Source organism: Larus michahellis, unplaced genomic scaffold, assembly GCF_964199755.1.
Source record: "Larus michahellis unplaced genomic scaffold, bLarMic1.1 SCAFFOLD_441, whole genome shotgun sequence".
In the NCBI taxonomy this organism is placed as follows: Eukaryota; Metazoa; Chordata; class Aves; order Charadriiformes; family Laridae; genus Larus; species Larus michahellis.
The window spans coordinates 1-21,837 of NW_027436100.1; the positions used below are offsets into that span (position 1 = coordinate 1).

The 21,837-nt window shown below is 58.2% G+C and overlaps 1 protein-coding gene and 1 long non-coding RNA gene across 2 annotated transcripts; both read left to right on the forward strand.

Moving 5' to 3' along the window:
* Positions 1–7,224: 7,224 nt before the first annotated feature.
* LOC141736929 (protein NDRG2-like) lies at positions 7,225–10,972 on the forward strand. The gene is made up of 9 exons (XM_074571575.1): positions 7,225–7,644; positions 8,477–8,539; positions 8,621–8,681; positions 9,338–9,424; positions 9,870–9,926; positions 10,142–10,236; positions 10,572–10,616; positions 10,726–10,777; positions 10,898–10,972. Exons 1-9 carry the CDS (start codon positions 7,241–7,243, stop codon positions 10,970–10,972), a joined length of 939 nt encoding a protein of 312 aa, XP_074427676.1. The 5' UTR covers positions 7,225–7,240.
* A 51-nt stretch (positions 10,973–11,023) lies between these two features.
* Positions 11,024–11,928, forward strand: LOC141736928 (uncharacterized). The gene is made up of 3 exons (XR_012585084.1): positions 11,024–11,047; positions 11,458–11,509; positions 11,894–11,928. It is a non-coding gene; the product is annotated as an uncharacterized LOC141736928 (long non-coding RNA).
* The last annotated feature ends 9,909 nt before the right edge of the window (positions 11,929–21,837 follow it).

Here is a 21,837-nt window from a genome sequence, read left to right on the forward strand (position 1 = left end):
CAGCGCTCTGCACGGTGTTAGCAGAGACTTTCCCGGGACAGTAAAACCCAACATCAGAGACACTGAGAAGAACCCCAATGTTCCTTCCTGTCATTTTCAGTGTGGGTGCCTTCTCCACATGGTTCCTGGTTTCACTGCAGCTCTGAAGAGAATGTTAGCAAAGAGGTAACCGGGACAGTGAAAACAGTACTCAAAGACAGGGAGAGCAAGCTCTCTCTTGGCACTTTGGATGTGGGACATACAGCGAGATGTTTGCTGCTTTTGCGTTTGGCTGTTGGGAGATTTACAGCACAAAGATATCTAGTTGATTTGAAGCAGTTCCGAGAAAGTCTAAACATAATCCCCACTTCTCCCTCCTGGCACTTTCCATGTGGGAGATATAGCAGGATGTATATTGGTTTTGAGGACAACTCAATGGACAGTGTAGGGAGAAAAGTTCCTGGCTCCTTGAATGCCATTTCTGGAGACACTGCGATCAATGTGGGAGATATGTCAAGATGTGTGTTGGTTTTGAGGACGGCTCTCTGGAGAGTCTTAGCAAAGAGGTCACAGGGATAATCAGAGCAATTCTCAGAGACACTGAGAACAAGCTCCACAATTCCTCCTGGCACTTTCCCTGTAGGAGATACCGCAAGACGTTTCTGTATATTGGGCACAGCGCTCTGCACGGTGTTAGCAGAGACTTTCCCGGGACAGTGAAACCCTATGTCAGAGACACTGAGAAGAAGCCCCAATGTTCCCTCCAGGCATCTTCAGTGTGGGTGCCTTCTCCACATGGTTCCTGGTTTCACTGCAGCTCTGAAGAGAATGTTAGCAAAGAGGTAACCGGGACAGTGAAAACAGTACTCAAAGACAGGGAGAGCAAGCTCTCTCTTGGCACTTTGGATGTGGGACATACAGCGAGATGTTTGCTGCTTTTGCGTTTGGCTGTTGGGAGATTTACAGCACAAAGATATCTAGTTGATTTGAAGCAGTTCCGAGAAAGTCTAAACATAATCCCCACTTCTCCCTCCTGGCACTTTCCATGTGGGAGATATAGCAGGATGTATATTGGTTTTGAGGACAACTCAATGGACAGTGTAGGGAGAAAAGGTCCTGGCTCCTTGAATGCCGTTCCTGGAGACACTGCGATCAATGTGGGAGATATGTCAAGATGTGTGTTTGTTTTGAGGACGTCTCTCTGGAGAGTCTTAGCAAAGAGGTCACAGGGATAATCAGAGCAATTCTCAGAGACACTGAGAACAAGCTCCACAATTCCTCCTGGCACTTTCCCTGTAGGAGATACCGCAAGACGTTTCTGTATATTGGGCACAGCGCTCTGCAGGGTGTTAGCAGAGACTTTCCCGGGACAGTGAAACCCTATGTCAGAGACACTGAGAAGAAGCCCCAATGTTCCCTCCAGGCACTTTCAGTGTGGGTGCTTTCTCCACGTGGTTCCTGGTTTCACTGCGGCTCTGAAGAGAATGTTAGCAAAGAGGTAACCGGGACAGTGAAAACAGTACTCAAAGACAGGGAGAGCAAGCTCTCTCTTGGCACTTTCGATGTGGGACATACAGCGAGATGTTTGCTGCTTTTGCGTTTGGCTGTTGGGAGATTTACAGCACAAAGATATCTAGTTGATTTGAAGCAGTTCCGAGAAAGTCTAAACATAATCCCCACTTCTCCCTCCTGGCACTTTCCATGTGGGAGATATAGCAGGATGTATATTGGTTTTGAGGACAACTCAATGGACAGTGTAGGGAGAAAAGGTCCTGGCTCCTTGAATGCCGTTTCTGGAGACACTGCGATCAATGTGGGAGATATGTCAAGATGTGTGTTGGTTTTGAGGACGGCTCTCTGGAGAGTCTTAGCAAAGAGGTCACAGGGATAATCAGAGCAATTCTCAGAGACACTGAGAACAAGCTCCACAATTCCTCCTGGCACTTTCCCTGTAGGAGATACCGCAAGACGTTTCTGTATATTGGGCACAGCGCTCTGCACGGTGTTAGCAGAGACTTTCCCGGGACAGTGAAACCCTATGTCAGAGACACTGAGAAGAAGCCCCAATGTTCCCTCCAGGCATCTTCAGTGTGGGTGCCTTCTCCACATGGTTCCTGGTTTCACTGCAGCTCTGAAGAGAATGTTAGCAAAGAGGTAACCGGGACAGTGAAAACAGTACTCAAAGACAGGGAGAGCAAGCTCTACATTACTCTCTTGGCACTTCGGATGTGGGACATACAGCGAGATGTTTGTTGCTTTTGCGTTTGGCTGTTGGGAGATTTACAGCACAAAGATATCTAGTTGATTTGAAGCAGTTCCGAGAAAGTCTAAACATAATCCCCACTTCTCCCTCCTGGCACTTTCCATGTGGGAGATATAGCAGCATGTATATTGGTTTTAAGGAACTGTCCCCGGAGAGTGTGGGCAGAAAAATTCCTGGCTCCTTGAATGCCGTTCCTGGAGACACTGCGATCAATGTGGGAGATATGTCAAGATGTGTGTTGGTTTTGAGGACGTCTCTCTGGAGAGTCTTAGCAAAGAGGTCACACGGATAATCAGAGTAATTCTCAGAGACACTGAGAACAAGCTCCACAATTCCTCCTGGCACTTTCCCTGTAGGAGATACCGCAAGATGTTTCTGTATATTGGGCACAGCGCTCTGCAGGGTGTTAGCAGAGACTTTCCCGGGACAGTGAAACCCTATGTCAGAGACACTGAGAAGAAGCCCCAACATTCCTTCCAGGCATCTTCAGTGTGGGTGCCTTCTCCACGTGGTTCCTGGTTTCACTGCGGCTCTGAAGAGAATGTTAGCAAAGAGGTAACCGGGACAGTGAAAACAGTACTCAAAGACAGGGAGAGCAAGCTCTCTCTTGGCACTTTGGATGTGGGACATACAGCGAGATGTTTGCTGCTTTTGCGTTTGGCTGTTGGGAGATTTACAGCACAAAGATATCTAGTTGATTTGAAGCAGTTCTGAGAAAGTCTAAGCATAATCCTCACTTTTCCCTCCTGGCACTTTCCATGTGGGAGATATAGCAGGATGTATATTGGTTTTGAGGACAACTCTATGGACAGTGTGGGCAGAAAAATTCCCGGCTCCTTGAATGCTGTTCCTGGAGACACTGCGATCAATGTGGGAGATATGTCAAGATGTGTGTTGGTTTTGAGGACGGCTCTCTGGAGAGTCTTAGCAAAGAGGTCACACGGCTAATCAGAGCAATTCTCAGAGACACTGAGACGAAGATCGACAATTCCCTCCTGGCACTTTCCCTGTAGGAGATACCGCAAGACGTTTCTGTATATTGGGCACAGCGCTCTGCACGGTGTTAGCAGAGACTTTCCCGGGACAGTAAAACCCAACATCAGAGACACTGAGAAGAACCCCAATGTTCCTTCCTGTCATTTTCAGTGTGGGTGCCTTCTCCACATGGTTCCTGGTTTCACTGCAGCTCTGAAGAGAATGTTAGCAAAGAGGTAACCGGGACAGTGAAAACAGTACTCAAAGACAGGGAGAGCAAGCTCTCTCTTGGCACTTTGGATGTGGGACATACAGCGAGATGTTTGCTGCTTTTGCGTTTGGCTGTTGGGAGATTTACAGCACAAAGATATCTAGTTGATTTGAAGCAGTTCCGAGAAAGTCTAAACATAATCCCCACTTCTCCCTCCTGGCACTTTCCATGTGGGAGATATAGCAGGATGTATATTGGTTTTGAGGACAACTCAATGGACAGTGTAGGGAGAAAAGTTCCTGGCTCCTTGAATGCCATTTCTGGAGACACTGCGATCAATGTGGGAGATATGTCAAGATGTGTGTTGGTTTTGAGGACGGCTCTCTGGAGAGTCTTAGCAAAGAGGTCACAGGGATAATCAGAGCAATTCTCAGAGACACTGAGAACAAGCTCCACAATTCCTCCTGGCACTTTCCCTGTAGGAGATACCGCAAGACGTTTCTGTATATTGGGCACAGCGCTCTGCACGGTGTTAGCAGAGACTTTCCCGGGACAGTGAAACCCTATGTCAGAGACACTGAGAAGAAGCCCCAATGTTCCCTCCAGGCATCTTCAGTGTGGGTGCCTTCTCCACATGGTTCCTGGTTTCACTGCAGCTCTGAAGAGAATGTTAGCAAAGAGGTAACCGGGACAGTGAAAACAGTACTCAAAGACAGGGAGAGCAAGCTCTACATTACTCTCTTGGCACTTTGGATGTGGGACATACAGCGAGATGTTTGTTGCTTTTGCGTTTGGCTGTTGGGAGATTTACAGCACAAAGATATCTAGTTGATTTGAAGCAGTTCCGAGAAAGTCTAAACATAATCCCCACTTCTCCCTCCTGGCACTTTCCATGTGGGAGATATAGCAGCATGAATATTGGTTTTAAGGAACTGTCCCCGGACAGTGTGGGCAGAAAAATTCCTGGCTCCTTGAATGCCGTTCCTGGAGACACTGCGATCAATGTGGGAGATATGTCAAGATGTGTGTTTGTTTTGAGGACGGCTCTCTGGAGAGTCTTAGCAAAGAGGTCACACGGATAATCAGAGCAATTCTCAGAGACACTGAGAACAAGCTCCACAATTCCTCCTGGCACTTTCCCTGTAGGAGATACCGCAAGATGTTTCTGTATATTGGGCACAGCGCTCTGCAGGGTGTTAGCAGAGACTTTCCCGGGACAGTGAAACCCTATGTCAGAGACACTGAGAAGAAGCCCCAACGTTCCTTCCAGGCATCTTCAGTGTGGGTGCCTTCTCCACGTGGTTCCTGGTTTCACTGCAGCTCTGAAGAGAATGTTAGCAAAGAGGTAACCGGGACAGTGAAAACAGTACTCAAAGACAGGGAGAGCAAGCTCTCTCTTGGCACTTTGGATGTGGGACATACAGCGAGATGTTTGCTGCTTTTGCGTTTGGCTGTTGGGAGATTTACAGCACAAAGATATCTAGTTGATTTGAAGCAGTTCTGAGAAAGTCTAAACATAATCCCCACTTCTCCCTCCTGGCACTTTCCATGTGGGAGATATAGCAGGATGTATATTGGTTTTGAGGACAACTCAATGGACAGTGTAGGGAGAAAAGTTCCTGGCTCGTTGAATGCCGTTCCTGGAGACACTGCGATCAATGTGGGAGATATGTCAAGATGTGTGTTTGTTTTGAGGACGTCTCTCTGGAGAGTCTTAGAAAAGAGGTCACACGGATAATCAGAGTAATTCTCAGAGACACTGAGACCAAGCTCCACAATTCCTCCTGGCACTTTCCCTGTAGGAGATACCGCAAGATGTTTCTGTATATTGGGCACAGCGCTCTGCACGGTGTTAGCAGAGACTTTCCCGGGACAGTGAAACCCTATGTCAGAGACACTGAGAAGAAGCCCCAACGTTCCTTCCAGGCATCTTCAGTGTGGGTGCCTTCTCCACGTGGTTCCTGGTTTCACTGCGGCTCTGAAGAGAATGTTAGCAAAGAGGTAACTGGGACAGTGAAAACAGTACTCAAAGACAGGGAGAGCAAGCTCTACATTACTCTCTTGGCACTTTGGATGTGGGACATACAGCGAGATGTTTGCTGCTTTTGCGTTTGGCTGTTGGGAGATTTACAGCACAAAGATATCTAGTTGATTTGAAGCAGTTCCGAGAAAGTCTAAGCATAATCCACACTTTTCCCTCCTGGCACTTTCCATGTGGGAGATATAGCAGGATGTATATTGGTTTTGAGGACAACTCAATGGACAGTGTGGGCAGAAAAATTCCTGGCTCCTTGAATGCCGTTCCTGGAGACACTGCGATCAATGTGGGAGATATGTCAAGATGTGTGTTGGTTTTGAGGACGGCTCTCTGGAGAGTCTTAGCAAAGAGGTCACAGGGATAATCAGAGCAATTCTCAGAGACACTGAGAACAAGCTCCACAATTCCCTCCTGGCACTTTCCCTGTAGGAGATACCGCAAGACGTTTCTGTATATTGGGCACAGCGCTCTGCACGGTGTTAGCAGAGACTTTCCCAGGACAGTGAAACCCTATGTCAGAGACACTGAGAAGAAGCCCCAATGTTCCCTCCAGGCATCTTCAGTGTGGGTGCCTTCTCCACATGGTTCCTGGTTTCACTGCAGCTCTGAAGAGAATGTTAGCAAAGAGGTAACTGGGACAGTGAAAACAGTACTCAAAGACAGGGAGAGCAAGCTCTCTCTTGGCACTTTGGATGTGGGACATACAGCGAGATGTTCGCTGCTTTTGCATTTGGCTGTTGGGAGATTTACAGCACAAAGATATCTAGTTGATTTGAAGCAGTTCTGAGAAAGTCTAAACATAATCCCCACTTCTCCCTCCTGGCACTTTCCATGTGGGAGATATAGCAGGATGTATATTGGTTTTAAGGAACTGTCCCCGGAGAGTGTGGGCAGAAAAATTCCTGGCTCCTTGAATGCCGTTCCTGGAGACACTGCGATCAATGTGGGAGATATGTCAAGATGTGTGTTGGTTTTGAGGACGGCTCTCTGGAGAGTCTTAGCAAAGAGGTCACACAGATAATCAGAGCAATTCTCAGAGACACTGAGAACAAGCTCGACAATTCCCTCCTGGCACTTTCCCTGTAGGAGATACAGCAAGACGTTTCTGTATATTGGGCACAGCGCTCTGCAGGGTGTTAGCAGAGACTTTCCCGGGACAGTGAAACCCTATGTCAGAGACACTGAGAAGAAGCCCCAATGTTCCCTCCAGGCACTTTCAGTGTGGGTGCTTTCTCCACGTGGTTCCTGGTTTCACTGCAGCTCTGAAGAGAATGTTAGCAAAGAGGTAACCGGGACAGTGAAAACAGTACTCAAAGACAGGGAGAGCAAGCTCTTCTAGATGGGGGACCAGGCCCACACATGGGGGGCCCAGACCCAGAGATGGGGGTTCCAGACCCACAGATGGGGGTCCCAGACCTGGAGATAGGGGTTCTAGACCCACACCTGGGGGTCCCAAACCCATAGATGGGGGACCAGGCCCAGAGATGGGGGGACAGACCCACACATGGGGGGCCCAGACCCAGAGATGGGGGAGCAGGGCCACACCTGGGGGTTCTAGACCCATAGAGGTGGGTCCCAGAGCCACACATGGGGGGCCCAGACCCATAGATGGGGGACCAGGCTCACACACGGGGGGCCCAGACCCAGAGGTGGGGGGACGGACCCACACATGGGGGGCCCAGACCCAGAGACGGGTGTTCCAGACCCACACCTGGGGGTCCCAGACCTGGAGATAGGGGTTCTAGACCCACACCAGGGGGTCCAAGACCCATAGATGGGGGACCCAGACCCAGAGATGGGGGGACAGACCCACAGGTGGGGGTCCCAGCCCCATAGATGTGTGTGCCCCTGGACACCTGGGTCCCCTCTGCCCCATAGATCCGGGTCCAGCCCCATAGGTGGGGGTCCCCCCGGCCACCTGGGTCCCCTCCCCAGTCCCCTGGGTCCCCCCTCCCCGGGCACCTGGGGCCCTTCCATCCCTTCCCTGGCCCCATGGGTGCCCCCTGCCCCACGGCCGTGGGTCCAGCCCCATAGCCGTGGGGTGGGGCTGTCCCCAGACGAGTCGTGCTTCACCCCGCTCTTCGCCCACGAGGAGATGGGGGAGATCGTCAAGAACTTCCTGGTGGTCCACGTCGACCCCCCCGGCATGGAGGAGGGCGCCCCCCCCTACCCCCCAGGGTGCAACCCACGGCGCCCCGCGACCCCCATCGCCCGCCCCCCAACCCCCCCCTCCCCCAGCCCCGCTGATCCCGCCCCGCTTGATCCCGCTTGAACCCTTGATTGACCACCTTGAGTCTCCGTTGCCCCTCCCCGTTGGCCCCGCTGACCCCCAAGTTGGCCCCGCTGACCCACAGTTGACCTCCCATGATCCCATTGACCCCCAAGTTGGCCCCGTTGACCCCACCGACCCCTGAGTTGACCCTGTTGGCCCCCCAGTTGGCTTCATTGACCCCCAAGTTGGCCCCGCTGACCCCCAAGTTGGCCCCGTTGACCCACAGTTGACTTCCCATGATCCCATTGACCCCACCGACCCCCGAGTTGACCCTGTTGGCCCCCCAGTTGGCTTCATTGACCCCCAAGTTGGCCCCGCTGACCCCCAAGTTGGCCCCGTTGACCCACAGTTGACGTCCCATGATCCCATTGACCCCACCGACCCCCGAGTTGACCCTATTGGCCCCCCAGTTGGCTTCATTGACCCCCAAGTTGGCCCCACCGACCTCCCGGTTGACCCCAGTGACCCCCAAGTTGGCCCCGCTGACCCCCAAGTTGGCCCCGCTGACCCACAGTTGACCTCCCATGATCCCATTGACCCCCAAGTTGGCCCCGTTGACCCACAGTTGACCTCCCATGATCCCATTGACCCCCAAGTTGGCCCCGTTGACCCACAGTTGACCTCCCATGATCCCATTGACCCCCAAGCTGGCCCCATTGACCCCACCAACCCCCGAGTTGACCCCGTTGACCCCCTGTCACCCCCCCGTTGACCCGTTGACCCCCCCCTGCCCCCCAGGTACCAGTACCCCTCGCTGGAGCAACTGGCCGAGATGATCCCCTGCATCCTCCAGTACCTCAAGTGAGTTGGGGGGCTGCCCCATAGCGGGGGGGGGGGGTCAGGATGACCTTGACCTCGTGACACTCCACCCCCCGCCCCCAGCATCGCCAGCATCATCGGGATGGGGGTGGGGGCCGGCGCCTTCGTCCTGGCGAAATTTGGGGTGAGTGGGGCTGGGGTGGGGGGGGGCACATGGAGGGGCTCGGGGGTGGTTATGGGGCATCTTGGGGGGGGGAGATCTGTGGGTCCTTGGAGGGGGGGTCCTGAGGGTCTCTGGGGGCGGTGTATGGGGCATCTGGGGGGGGTTCTGTGGGGTTCTGTGGGTCTCAGGGGGGCTATGGGTCACCTGGGGGGGATCTGTGGGTCTGGCGGGGGGGTTGCGGGGCATCTGGGGGGACACATGTGGGTCGGGGCGGGGGGGAGTGTCATTGTGGGTCTGGAGGGGGTTTGGGGGGGTTCCTTGGGGGAGAACTTGGGGGTCGCTGTGGGGCTGGAGGGATCTGGGGGGGTTCTGGAGGGGTCCTGAAGGGTCTCCGGGGGGGGAATTTGGGGGTCTGGGGGGGTCGCCGTGGGTCTGGAGGGCTCTGGGGGGGGAATCTATGGGGCTGGGGAGGTCGCTATGGGGCAGGGGGGTCGCTGTGGGGCAGGAGGGCCCTTGGGTGGGATCGCTGTGGGTCCGGAGGAGGTTTGAGGAGCTCCTGCGTTGGGTTCTTGGGGGTCACTGTGGGGCCGGCGGGGAATCTATGGGTCCGGGGAGGTGTCTATGTGGCAGAGAGGACCGCCGTGGGGCAGGAGGTGACCCCCGGCCCTGCCCCACAGCTGCTGCACCCCGAGGCGGTGGAGGGGCTGGTGCTGGTCAACATCGACCCCCAGGCCAAGGGCTGGATGGACTGGGCCGCGCACAAGGTGGGGCGGCCGTGGGGCGGCTGTGGGGCGCTCTAGTGGGTCTCCGTGGGCATATGGGGCACCTTTAGGTCTTCTATGGGTCTCCATGGGGCACCTATGGGTCACTTATGGGTCTCCATGGGGCTACGGAGCAGCCGCGGGTCACTTATGGGTCTCCACGGCGCTATGGGGCACCTCTAGATGTTCTGTGGGTCACTTACGGGTGTCCATGGGACTATGGGGCACCTATGGGTCCCGCCGGGTCCCTGTGGGTCCCACGGGTCTCTGTGGGTCCCATGGGTCCCAATGGGTCCCGTGGGTCTCTATGGGTCACTGTGGGTCTCTATGGGTCTTATGGGTCGCTATGGGTCTCTGTGGGTCCCATGGGTCCCTGTAGGTTCCATGGGTCCCGTGGCTCCTTATGGGTCGCTGTGGGTCCCATGGCGCCCCACTTGCTGCCCCACAGCTCTCGGGCCTGACGTCCTCCACCACCGACATGATCCTGGCCCATCTCTTCACCCAGGTGGGGCCGGGGGCACTTGTGGGGCCGGGGGGAGGAACTTGTGGGGCTGGGGGCATCAGTTATGGGTCCTGGGGGGTCACTTGTGGGTCGGTGGTGAGTCAGCCGTGGCCCTGGGGTGGGTCAGTTATGGGTCTCGGGGTGGGTTACGGGTCGGTTGTGGGTCCGGGGGAGCGGCGGGGGGTCAGTTGCGGCTCACTTGTGGGTCTGCCCCACAGGAGGAGCTGTCGGCCGCCCCCCCGGCCGTGCAGAGCAGCCGGGCCCGGCTGGGGGCGACCCCCAACGCCCCCCTGCTGTGGGGCATGTACAACAGGTGGGGGGCTGTGGGGCACTGGGAGGCACTGGGCTGTACTGGGGGGCACTGGGGGGGGGCTGTGGGGCACTGGGAGGGCACTGGGATATACTGGGAGGCACTGGGAGGGGGCTGTGGGGCACTGGGCTATACTGGGAGGCACTGGGAGGGGGCTGTGGGGCACTGGGAGGGACTGGGCTGTACTGGGGGGCACTAGGAGGGACTGGGCTGTACTGGGAGGCACTGGGCTATACTGGGAGGGCACCGGGGGGGCACCGGTGTGTACTGGTGTGTACTGGGGGCACTCACCGTGGCGGTGGCGGCTCCCTGCTCCTGCTCCTGCCGGGGCCGCGCAGCCGCGGTGACCTGGGCCTGGCGCGCAGCGGGGCCGGCAGCCTGCGGTGAGCGACCCCCCCTCGCCCCTCTGACCTTTGACCCCGTGCCTCCGGGATGGCCTCCGACCCCCCACAGTGACCTTTGACCCCCTCTCCCCTCCACCCCCCCCCAAAGCTGCCCCATGTTGCTGGTGGTGGGCGACGGCTCCCCCCACGAGGAGGCCGTGGTGAGTGACGTCACCTGACCCCGCCCCCCCGTGAGGTCACGAGCCGGGGTCACATGGCCCGTCCCGTGACCCTCGTGGAGTCACGTGACCCCCGCCACGGCCCGTCCCCCCCCCCCCCAGGTGGAGTGCAACGCCAAGCTGGACCCCACCCAGACCTCCTTCATCAAGGTGACCTTTGACCCCCCGACCCCGTGACCTTTGACCCCCTACACCGTGACCTTTGACACCCCACAGATGGCGGACGGAGGGGGGCAGCCCCAGCTCAGCCAGGTGAGGGGTCAAAGGTCACCAGCGCCAACGGGGGGGCGTGGCTTAAGGGGGAGGGGGCGTGGTCTGGGAGACTGAGAGGGCATGGCCTAAGGGGGGGCGTGGCCTGGCACCGGCCTTCTATGGGGGGCTGTAGGGGCAGGGCTTGGAAGGGAGGGGGCGTGGCGTAAGGGGGCACCAAAGCCATAGAAGGGGTTGGTTGGGGGGGCGTGGCTAAGGGGGGAGGGGGCGTGGCCTCAGGGCGTCCCCCATATAAGGGGGGTGTGGGTGTGGTTTGAGGGGGAGGGGGCGTAGCCTAAGGGGAGGGAGCAGGGCTTAAAGGGGAGGGGCCCCCTATGGGGGGGTTGGGGTGTGGCTTAAAGGGGGCGTGGCCTAAAGGGGCGTGGTCTTGACCCCCCCCCCGCCCCCCCCAGCCGGCCAAGCTGACAGAGGCCTTCAAGTACTTCGTGCAGGGCATGGGCTACAGTGAGTACAATTAGTGCTCATTAATATTTATGAGAGCTCATTAACCCCCCCCCGCGGGGGTAATTAACCCCCCCCCCCCCCCGGGGAGAAATTAGCACCCAAGGGGGGGGGCAATTAATTGCCCTGGGGGGTAATGAAGACCCCCGGGGACAGCAATTAATGACCCCTGGGTTAATTAGTGCTCCGGGGGGGGTAATTAACTGCTTTTCCTGGGGTATAAATCTGCCCGAGGGGGTGGGGTGCATTATTAGCCCCCCTGCAGGTTAATTAATGGCCCTGGGGGGGGTAATGAATGGCTGCGGGGGGGGGGGGGGGGTGTGGGGGTAATCAGTGACCCGGGGGGGTAATTAATTGCTCCGGGGGGTTAATTACCCCGCCCCCCAGTCCCCCACGTCCTGGACCGCAAGCGCAGCGTGGGGCCAGGTAGGGAGAGACGTCAGCGATGACGTCAGCGGTGATGTCACGTGTGAGGCCACACCCTCCCCCCCCCGCCTCACGTCACCTCCCCCCTCCCCCTCCCCCCCTCCAACGTGTGACGGCACCGCCCCTTTGTGAGGTCACGTGTGATGTCACGGGGTGCACGAGGGGCGTGGCCTCGGGGAGGGGGCGTGGCCTCGGGGACGCCTCCCCTGCACTAACCCCGTGGGGGGGGCGTGGCCTAATAAAGGGGGCGTGTCCTGCAGCTCCGCACTAACCCCACTGGGGGCTTGGGGGCATGGCTTGCGGCAAGGGGGCGTGGCCTCCTCCCTTCCATTAACCCTATTGGAGCCGCTTGGAGGGGGCGGGGCCTGTTTCCTTGCGTTGGCGTGGGGCGGGGCTTCGGGGAGGGGGCGTGGCTTCGGGGAGGGGGCGTGGCCTACACCCCGGGGGCGGGGCCTGAGGGCATTTCCCCCTGCACTAACCCCCCGGGGGGGGGGGGGGGGGGCGCTGCGGGGGGCGGGGGGGGCTCCAAGGGGCGGGGCTTGCGGGGCAGGGGGCGTGTCCCCTGACGCCACGCCCTCCCGGCAGTGGCGGCGGCAGCCATGACGCGCCTCTCCCGCTTCCGCACCGCCTCCGTCTCCAGCTCCGCCTCCGGGGAGGGCAAGCGGGGCCGCAGCCGCACCCTCTCTCGGGGCAGCCTGGGGGGGGGCGCCCCCGCCCCATAGACCCCGCCCCGCTTTGGGTTTGGAAGGCCACGGGAACCCCCCAAAAAAACGCACCCGGGAAGCGCCAAAACCACTCCAGGGTCCCGTCCCCCCCCCCAAGTCCCCCCCCCAAACCCCCTTGGAACCCCCCCCCAAATCCATCCCCAACTCCCCCCCCTCCCGCCCCCAAAAACCCTGGGATGCCCCAAAACCACCCCAGGACCCCCAAAAATCCACCCAGGACCCCCCCAAATCTACCCAAGGCCTCCCTGAATTCCCCCCAACCCCACCCAGGACCCCCCAAATCTCTTGGGATGCCCCAAAACCACCCTGGGACCCCCCTCCCAAATCCCCCAGGACCCTCCAAATCCCCCAGGAACCCCCCAGAATGCAGACGAGAGTCCCCAGAACCACCACCCCCCCCAAGATCCATCCAGGACCCCCCCAAATCCCCTTGGGATGCCCCAAAACCCCCCCGGGAGCCCCCAAAAATCACCACAGGGATCCCCAAAAAACCCGGAACGGCTCAAAACCACCCCAGAACCTTCCAGAATTCCCCAAGACCCCCTCCCAAATCACCCCAGGGACCCCCAAAACCCTCACAATGCCCCTCCCCCCCCCAACCCCACCCAGGACCCTCCGAAAATCCCCTTGGGATCCCCCAAAACCACCCCGGGACCTTCCAAAATCGACCCCCCTCTACCCCCCCCCCCCCCCCAAGCCACTCCGGAACCTCCAAAAACCCCCCAGAACTCCCCAAAACGCCCTGGGACCCCCCCCCCCCCCAAAATCCATCCAACGCCCCTCTGAAGCCCCCCAGGGACCCCCCCCAAAACCCCCTGGGATGCCCCAAAACCATCCCGGGACGCCCAAACCCCCGAGACCCCCCCCCCTCCCCAAAAAATACCCCCAAACCTCCTGGCACCCCCTAATGCTCCCTCAGCCACCCCCCCACCCCAATCACTTGGGACCCCCCCAATCTCCCCCCAGGATCCCCCTAGAGCCCCCAACCCCCCCTAGGGCACCCCAGGGCCCCGCAAAATCTCCCCTGAGACCCCCCAAGATCCCCAATAGCCCCCTGATGCCCCCCAGGACCCCCCAATACCCCCCCCAGACGCCTCTGGGACCCCCTGAGATCCCCAATAGCCCCCTGATACCCCCCAGGACCCCCAATACCCCCCCGAGACCCCCCCCAGGAGCCTCTGGGACCCCTTGAGACTCCCCAGGACCCCCCGACCCCCCTCAGGGATCGACCCCCACCCTCCCCCTCCCGGCCTCAAGCTGCAACCTTCGACCCCCGCCGGAGCCGGAGCCACGTCCGAGCGCGCACGGAGACCGCGTTCCCGGCGCCAGAACCGACTTTTAATCCCCCGCCCCGAGAAAACCGAATAAAGCGGCGGCGGCGGCCGCGGACCGCACTGCGCAGGCGCGGCGCCCTCCGCCTCTTTAAAGGGACTCAGCGCGCCGGCGCGGATCCCTCCGCCTCCGGACAGGGGCGCGTTACGCGAACCCCTCCGCGCCGCTCCCCGGCCCCGCCCCTCCGGGGGAGCGGGGCGGTGCGTCAGGCGCGTGCGCAGTGCGTCGGGCGCGTGCGGGGAGGGGGGGGGGGTGTGTGTGTGCGCCGCCATCTTAAGGGGCTGGGCGCCATTTCGTGGGGTAGAGCGGGTGAGTTGAGGGGAAAAGTAGGCAAATTGGGGGGAAAGTGAGGGGAATTTACCGGACAGCCGTACTGCGCATGTGCGTCCTCTTTTCCGTACGGCTCATGGCGCCCCCCTGTGCCGTACAGCCGCACTCCGCATGCGCGGCGCCTTTTCCCTACGGCTCATGGCGCCCCCCTGTGCCGTACAGCTGTACTGCACATGCGCGGCCTCTTTCCCGTACAGCCGTACTGCGCATGCGCGGCCTCTTTTCTGTGCAGCCGTACGGCTCATGGCGCCCCCCTGTGCCGTACAGCCGTACTGCGCATGCGCGGACTCTTTCCCGTACAGCCGTACGGCTCATGGCGCCCCCTGTGCCGTACAGCCGCACTGCGCATGCGCGGCCTCTTTTTCGTACAGCCCTACTGCGCATGCGCGGCGTCTTTTCCGTACAGCCGTACGGATCATGGCGCCCCCTGTGCCGTACAGCCGCACTGCGCATGCGCGGCCTCTTTTCTGTGCAGCCGTACGGCTCATGGCGCCCCCCTGTGCCGTACAGCCGTACTGCGCATGCGCGGCCTCTTTTCCGTACAGCCGTACGGATCATGGCGCCCCCTGTGCCGTACAGCCGCACTGCGCATGCGCGGACTCTTTTCCGTACAGCCCTACTGCGCATGCGCGGCGTCTTTTCCGTACAGCCGTACGGATCATGGCGCCCCCCTGTGCCGTACAGCCGCACTGCGCATGCGCGGCGCCTTTTCCGTACGGCTCATGGCGGCTCCCAGTGCCGTACAGCCGTACTGCGCACGCGCGGCCTCTTTTCCGTGCAGCCGTACGGCTCATGGCGCCCCCCAGTGCCTTACTGCCGTACTGCGCATGAGTGGCCTCTTTTCCGTACAGCCGTACGGCTCATGGCGCCCCCCTGTGCCGTACAGCCGCACTGCGCACGCGCGGCGCCTTTCCCGTTGGTTGACCGACGGGCGCCGCCATGAGGGAGCGGGGGGCCCTTTCCCGACGGCTGCGGAGGAGGGAAGGGGTTTTTCTCCAGTTTCGGCGGCGGGGGTCGGCCGGGAGAGGGGTCGGCGGGTTCACCGGCCTCCGCCGCGTCGGTTTTGCCCCTGGGTTTGGGTGTCGGCAGGGTCCCGTCTGCTCTGGCCACCAAAGGGTGACGGACGCGGCAAGCGGGGCCCCGTGAGGAGGCGGGTGGGTGCGTGGTGCTGGGAGGGACGGTGCCACCGGTGGCTACGCGACACCGTGTGACGGCTTGGCGGTGGGGTGTTCTTGTTTTTGTGTTTTTTTTTTTAATTTTGGAGGCGCGAAGTGGCGAGTAAAGCGGGATCTTGGCACCGGACGCGACTCGGGCAAGGCGAGCGATGGCTGGTGGCCTGCAGCAGCGATTCTTTCTCCCACGTTGTACGGTGGGTGAAGGTTCAAGTGTCCTTTGGGTCTGTTTTCCGGGGCGTCTGTGAGCCTCAAAGCGGCAGCCCGAAACCATGGGGGGCAGGCGGGCGCGAGGCCGGGGTAAAGGAGCAGGAGACGGGAATGGCCGCGGGCAGGCTGAGGTTTTCGGGCGGTATCTCAGCCCACGCCTTTTGGTTGGCTTTTTTTTTTTTCCCCTTCGGGCGCAGGACGCGCGTGGAGAGGGGCTAAGCCGAGGCAGCGGCGAGGAGGCGCTTGGGGCCGGTGACTTCTCGCGCGGGCGACGGTCGTTTTGTGTCCCGGTGTCTCCGGCGAGGACGGCCGCGGCGAGCAGCGTCCTGTCGTGCTTCGGAGGAAGGGGAAGCCGCGGGAGAGGTCGGCGCTGGCCTCTCCGCAACTTCTCGCTGGCGCCGTTTTCTTTTCCTCAATGGCGGACGACGAAGAGGAACCCGGTGACCAAGGGAATGTCCCGGAGGGTCGAGGCGCTGGGTTTTTTTTTTTGACGACAAGGGATTTAAGGCCTCCGGCCCTCCGGAAGCCAAGTTGAGCGGCCGGAGCCGGGGAGGGCTTGGGAGGAGGGGAGAAGTTTGGGAGTCGCAGGGAGGCGTTTTGGAGACGGGCAGAGGGCTGGACGCCGTCCCCTTTGGGTAGGCAACGGGAGCGGGATGGTCGTCAGCACGACGCTAGCGCGAGCCGGGCAGGGCGGTTCCGGCCTGTGTCCGTTGTGCGGTGTGCGCGGCGTGTTTTCTGTGGCTTAGACCTTCCGTGGGTCTCGATGTTCTCCCTACGCTTGAGGAGCGCGGTCTGTGCTTGAGGCACCATCCCTAGAGCCTCGAAGGCCCGTCCTCATCGGCATCGCCCCAGTCGGGGGCTGCTTTTCTTGCGTCGTAAGCTTAAAGCGTGGCTGGGTCCGGCGTCTCGGAAGTTTCTGGACGGTCCTGGTTTGCAGCCTTACTCCTGGCTGTGGGAGCAGCTCTCTTCTCTAGCCATCCATTTTCAGTGACTGCGACTTCTTCCCTGCGTCCTTGAGTTCTTGGGTCTGGGAGCCGGGCGTCCTGCGCGTTCGTCTTCTCCGTTTGAGAGTCGCTCGTTGTCCCGGGCCGTGGCGTTGTGCTCATTTCCTGGGGCTTCCCTCGAGCCTTTCTCACGTCGCCGTCGTGGTCCCGCAGGTCTTCTTGCCTGACGGTCGCTTACGTTGGGGTGTCGTCCTCCTCGCCGAGAGTCTTCTCTCCTCGCCGAGGGGCGTTGTTCGCCGTGTGGTGTGTGGCGTTGGGTCTGTGCTTGCGCGTGTTGGGGCTCGGAGCTGCTCTGCCCGGTCGCGTAGAGTCAGGGGGAGGAGGAACAGCAAAAGAGTTCGCGGTTAATACGTTCTAACGAGGCCGTCGAGGCCAAGGTGGTGGAGTCAATTCCCATCGAGTAGCCATCAGCAGGTGGCGTGGGCAGCTCTTTAATTAAGGGGTTTTTTTGGGATGAGCAGAGCTGTACCTGCGTCTGCTATATTAGAGAAACGATGTTATCGTATGGAAAGATCTGTCCCACAGCCAACTTTTGTCTCCGTGGTTCTCCCCCTCTCGCGTTCTCCTGTCTGGGCTGTAGCCCATGGCTGTCTTCTTTCCCCTGTGGCTCCCTTTGCCCGTCCCCTGCCGCCCCGGCTTCTCTGCCCCGCAGCAGACGGCCGTTGTCTCGGGTTTACGTGATGAGGTCTTTGCGGGGGTGGGTTGTGTGAGAAGACACCAGGAGCTCCCCCCACGCTGGGCACAGCCAGCTGAGAGAGGGACCTGCTGCTGGTCAAACAAGGCCGCGGTCGGCAACGCCGGCCGGGAGCGGAGCAGAGAGTCCCCTGCAACCCGTGGAGGCCCCGCTGTCGGCGCAGAAAATTAATTTCTCCCCGTGTCTCGTCGAGGAAGGGCAGCGACGGAGCGGCTGGGTGGGTCCCCAGGGGCCAGCCGAGGTCAACCCACCACAGATGACTTCTGCTGCGCTCCCTGGCCTCGTCTTTTCACGCTTGACTGGGTTTCTTGTACCCGGTCTCTTTCGAGACTTAATTTCTTGCTTTCCATCTCTTTCTTTCTGATTCTGATGTTTCTTGATCCCCGTCAGTTTTCAGTTCTTCTTGCTGCCTTTCCCTCTATCTGTCTCCCCAAAATAAATTTTAATTTCTTTCCCATGTTTCTTGTACCCCGTCGTTTTTCATCATCGTCTTCCTCTCTTTCTGTGCAGTCCTGCGTACCTGTCTTTCAAGTCTTGGGTATGATTCTTGCATCCTGCGCCTTTCGAAATTTTGGGTCTCCGTCTCCTACTAACCATTTCCCTGTCTGTGATTCCCCATTCTTCCCTCTCTGTCCTGCACCCTGTCACTTTTTTCATGTTTTTTTTCTACATCTCCCTGTTATTTTTTTGCTTATGTTTCTTGTGCCCTGTTGTTTTTCGAAGTTTTCTTTCAACGTGTGCTTCTGTCGGGGTCCCTGTTTCTCTTTTCTGTCTGTGAGAGGCTCAGGGGAGGGGGTGATGTGCTGTGGGGCTTTGGCAATGGCCCCTCTTCCCAATGGGCTCCAGCTGGGGCTGAGGACGCCCAGGTGGGACCCGTGAGGTGACCATGGTCTGGGCCAAGGGCTTAAGAGGGCTGCAGGTGGGGATGGGCCTGCTGTGCTGAGGGTCTCTAGCTGGGGAGGGGGTGCCTGGGCACGGCTGCAGGCCAGCGCTGGCTAAGGAGTCAAACGAAGTGGGTTCCATAGAGCTTTAGAACAAGGCACAGTATTCCCTCCTCGCGTTTGGGCGTGGGAGCAATCTCTCGATGTCCGGATATATGGAAATTTTGGAGGCTGGCGCGGCGCCAAGGGAAAGGGTGGTTTTGAGGCTGAAGGCAGCAGGAAAATGCTCCAAAATTTCCATATATCGGGAGATAGGGAGATTGCTCCCACGCCCAAAGAGCCAGGAGGGAAAGCCGTGCCTTGTTGGAAAGTTCTTTGGCAGCCGCTCGCGTGGCCCCACAGCCCGTGGGGCTGCGGGCTTTGCGGCGGCCATCAGCCTCGGCGCCACCGGCGCCCACATGGCGCAGCCGCGCCGGCCTGCGAAGCATTTTGCGGTAGGGCCGCGGCTCTGGCGACAGCTCCCACGCCCGAAGAGCCAGGAGGGAAAGCCGTGCCTCGTTGGAAAGCTCTTTGGCAGCCGCTCGCGTGGCCCCACAGCCCGTGGGGCTGCGGGCTTTGCGGCGGCCGTCAGCCTCGGCGCCACCGGCGCCCACGTGGCGCCGCTGCGCCAGCCTGAGAAGCATTTTCCAGTAGGGCCACGGCTGTGGCGACACCTCCCACGCCCGAAGAGCCAGGAGGGAAAGCCATGCCTCGTTGGAAAGCTCTTTGGCAGCCGCTCACGTGGCCCCACAGCCTGTGGGGCTGCGGGCTTTGCGGCGGCCGTCAGCCTCGGCGCCACCGGCGCCCACGTGGCGCTGCCACGCCAGCCTGCGAAGCATTTACGGGTAGGGCCGCGGCTCTGGCGACAGCTCCCACGCCCAAAGAGGCAGGAGGGAAAGCCGTGCCTCGGTGGAAAGATCTTTGGCAGCTGCTCGCCTGGCCTCACAGCCCGTGGGGCTGCGGGCTTTGCGGCAGCCGTCAGCCTCAGCGCCACCGGCGCCCACGTGGCGCCGCCACGCCAGCCTGCAAAGCATTTTCCGGTAGGGCCGCGGCTCTGGCGACAGCTCCCACGCCCGAAGAGCCAGGAGGGAAAGCCGTGCCTCGTTGGAAAGCTCTTTGGCAGCCGCTCGCGTGGCCCCACAGCCCGTGGGGCTGCGGGCTTTGCGGCGGCCGTCAGCCTCGGCGCCACCGGCGCCCACGTGGTGCTGCCGCGCCAGCCTGCGAAGCATTTTCCGGTAGGGCCGCGGCTCTGGCGACAGCTCCCACGCCCAAAGAGCCAGGAGGGAAAGCCGTGCCTCGTTGGAAAGCTCTTTGGCAGCCGCTCACGTGGCCCCACAGCCCGTGGGGCTGCGGGCTTTGCGGCGGCCATCAGCCTCGGCGCCACGGACGCCCACGTGGCGCCGCCGCGCCAGCCTGCGAAGCATTTTCCGGTAGGGCCTGTTGCGTGAAACGGGGCCAAGCGGTTTTGGCAGAAGATAAACCCCCTTGCGTTCTAACACTCCTCACCGAGGTGAGAGGCTAGGTGCGGCTAGGTTTAAATTCTGAGTGATGCCCAATTCAGCACTATCAGTCCAATCGCGTTTAATATGTATTAAACTACTACGATTTGGATACACTAATAGTGGACTGCACCTTCAGTCTAGTCGTACTCCTGAACTAGCACGGCCTCTCTGTAGTTTTGGTCGCGTTCAGTGAGAAAGCGAAACGACTAGCTACTTAAACAGTGCAGTTTATTTAAACAACAGATATACAGGTTCTTTAGGATTGCCGGTGATAAATACACTGTCTGCAAAGCACGTGCAAATAAAGATATTGCTAAGTATACAAACGCGCGACAAAATTATAAACGATACAGCCTGGCTATAAATGTAGGGTAGAGATTCTCTAGAGAAATTTCTAAGTTCCCGAGAAAGCACTCGGTGTAATCGAAGTCTTACCCAAAGGCGTCCCTATGGGGGGGGAAGAGAGGCTCAGCCCGTCGACTGATCCCGGAAATCAGCGGTGGAATTCTTCGCGATGGTGTCTTCCCTGACATCCCCTCTCTCTTGGGCTATTTTTATATTATTTTTTTATCTTCAAAGTGGAGTTTGAGTGACTTTAGTCATACGTACTTTTATTATGATTAATGTATTCAAGGAGGAGTGTTCACACCTCGGGGGCGGATAGCCTCCGGGATGGAGGTGTGTTTTGGTACATTGTGGTGAGCAAAGTTCGCACAAAAGGACAGCATTTCATCAACATTAGACGAAATGTTGGCTCGGGTAGCGTGTAGGCCGCTTATCAGTTCCGTAGTACCATCTCGTCCCCATATCTGCTATTCGTCACAAGGGAAGGCCACGGAACAAGCGTGTTCCGTTCCATCCCTCGTGTAGTTTCGCAAACAACCTTGTACAGGGAATCACAGATGTTGCATTCTTCGTGTGCTAGCTGCGGCTGTATTCTAGCTCAGAAGCCTCTTGATTTTATGACTTTCCTTAATGTGTGAACAATGCTGTACTTTTGTATTCTTGGCCAATTTAGTAATTATTCCACATAATCCACCCCGTGACTACAGTCACTCAAGCTCCACGATAATCAATACTGATGGGGAATATCACATGTCCTCTTATGGCGAGGGATATCAAGTGCAAATACTTCTTGTGGGGTGATTAAGCGAGTTAAGCGTTTCATCATAATCCAAAGTCTAACATACAAAACAGTTGTCAAAGCAAAACACAATACAGTGAGTACTAGTAGAACAACAACAGGATGGAGCATCTTGTTAAAAAGTCCTGTAGCTGTTGGTGACCATCCAAAGAGGGTGTCCCACCATTCATGTCCACCGTCTCTCTTGACCCTTTCCAGTACATGGTGTATTTCTTCAACATCATGATGGACCGCAATCAGAGTTCTTTGTCCATTTTCTTGGGCCTCTTTCAACAATCGCTTCAATTCATCGTGTTGTAGCAACTTCTTCACTAGTGAGAGATTCATTCCGATAGGGGTAGGCAGCAAATCTCGAATCAATGTGTAATTAGATTGTAGCAATTGAAAAGATGTAACAGGAGCTGAATAACTGAAGTCACATCCAATGATGTTAGTAAAGTTACAAACACAAAGATTTGAGTTATTACTTATATCTACTGCTATGTCATCTACGAATACAAAAGTACAGGGAGACCTCATGCAAACACACCCTTTCCCAATATATACAAGCACAGTTTCTGGGGTTTCATCGGGATGTATCTCAAAATGACGAACATTCTGGTTGGTGTCAAGACAAATGTCTTGTGCCTTGAGAGTATTACGCTCACAAATGAATCCTTGTTGATCTCGTGAAATGCATGCTTCAACATCAACAGTTTGCCATTTATTCTCGTTTTGTTGTGCCCACACTCTCTGCTCTACCGGATGGAGTATAGCTCCATGGTGATTCAACCCCAGTGCGATGATTGGGTATATGGTGTATACTGAGGCATTGCCTATTGTTAAGACAAAAGCTGTGGCTTTGCTCTCAGTGGGATCATAGGTGAAATTAA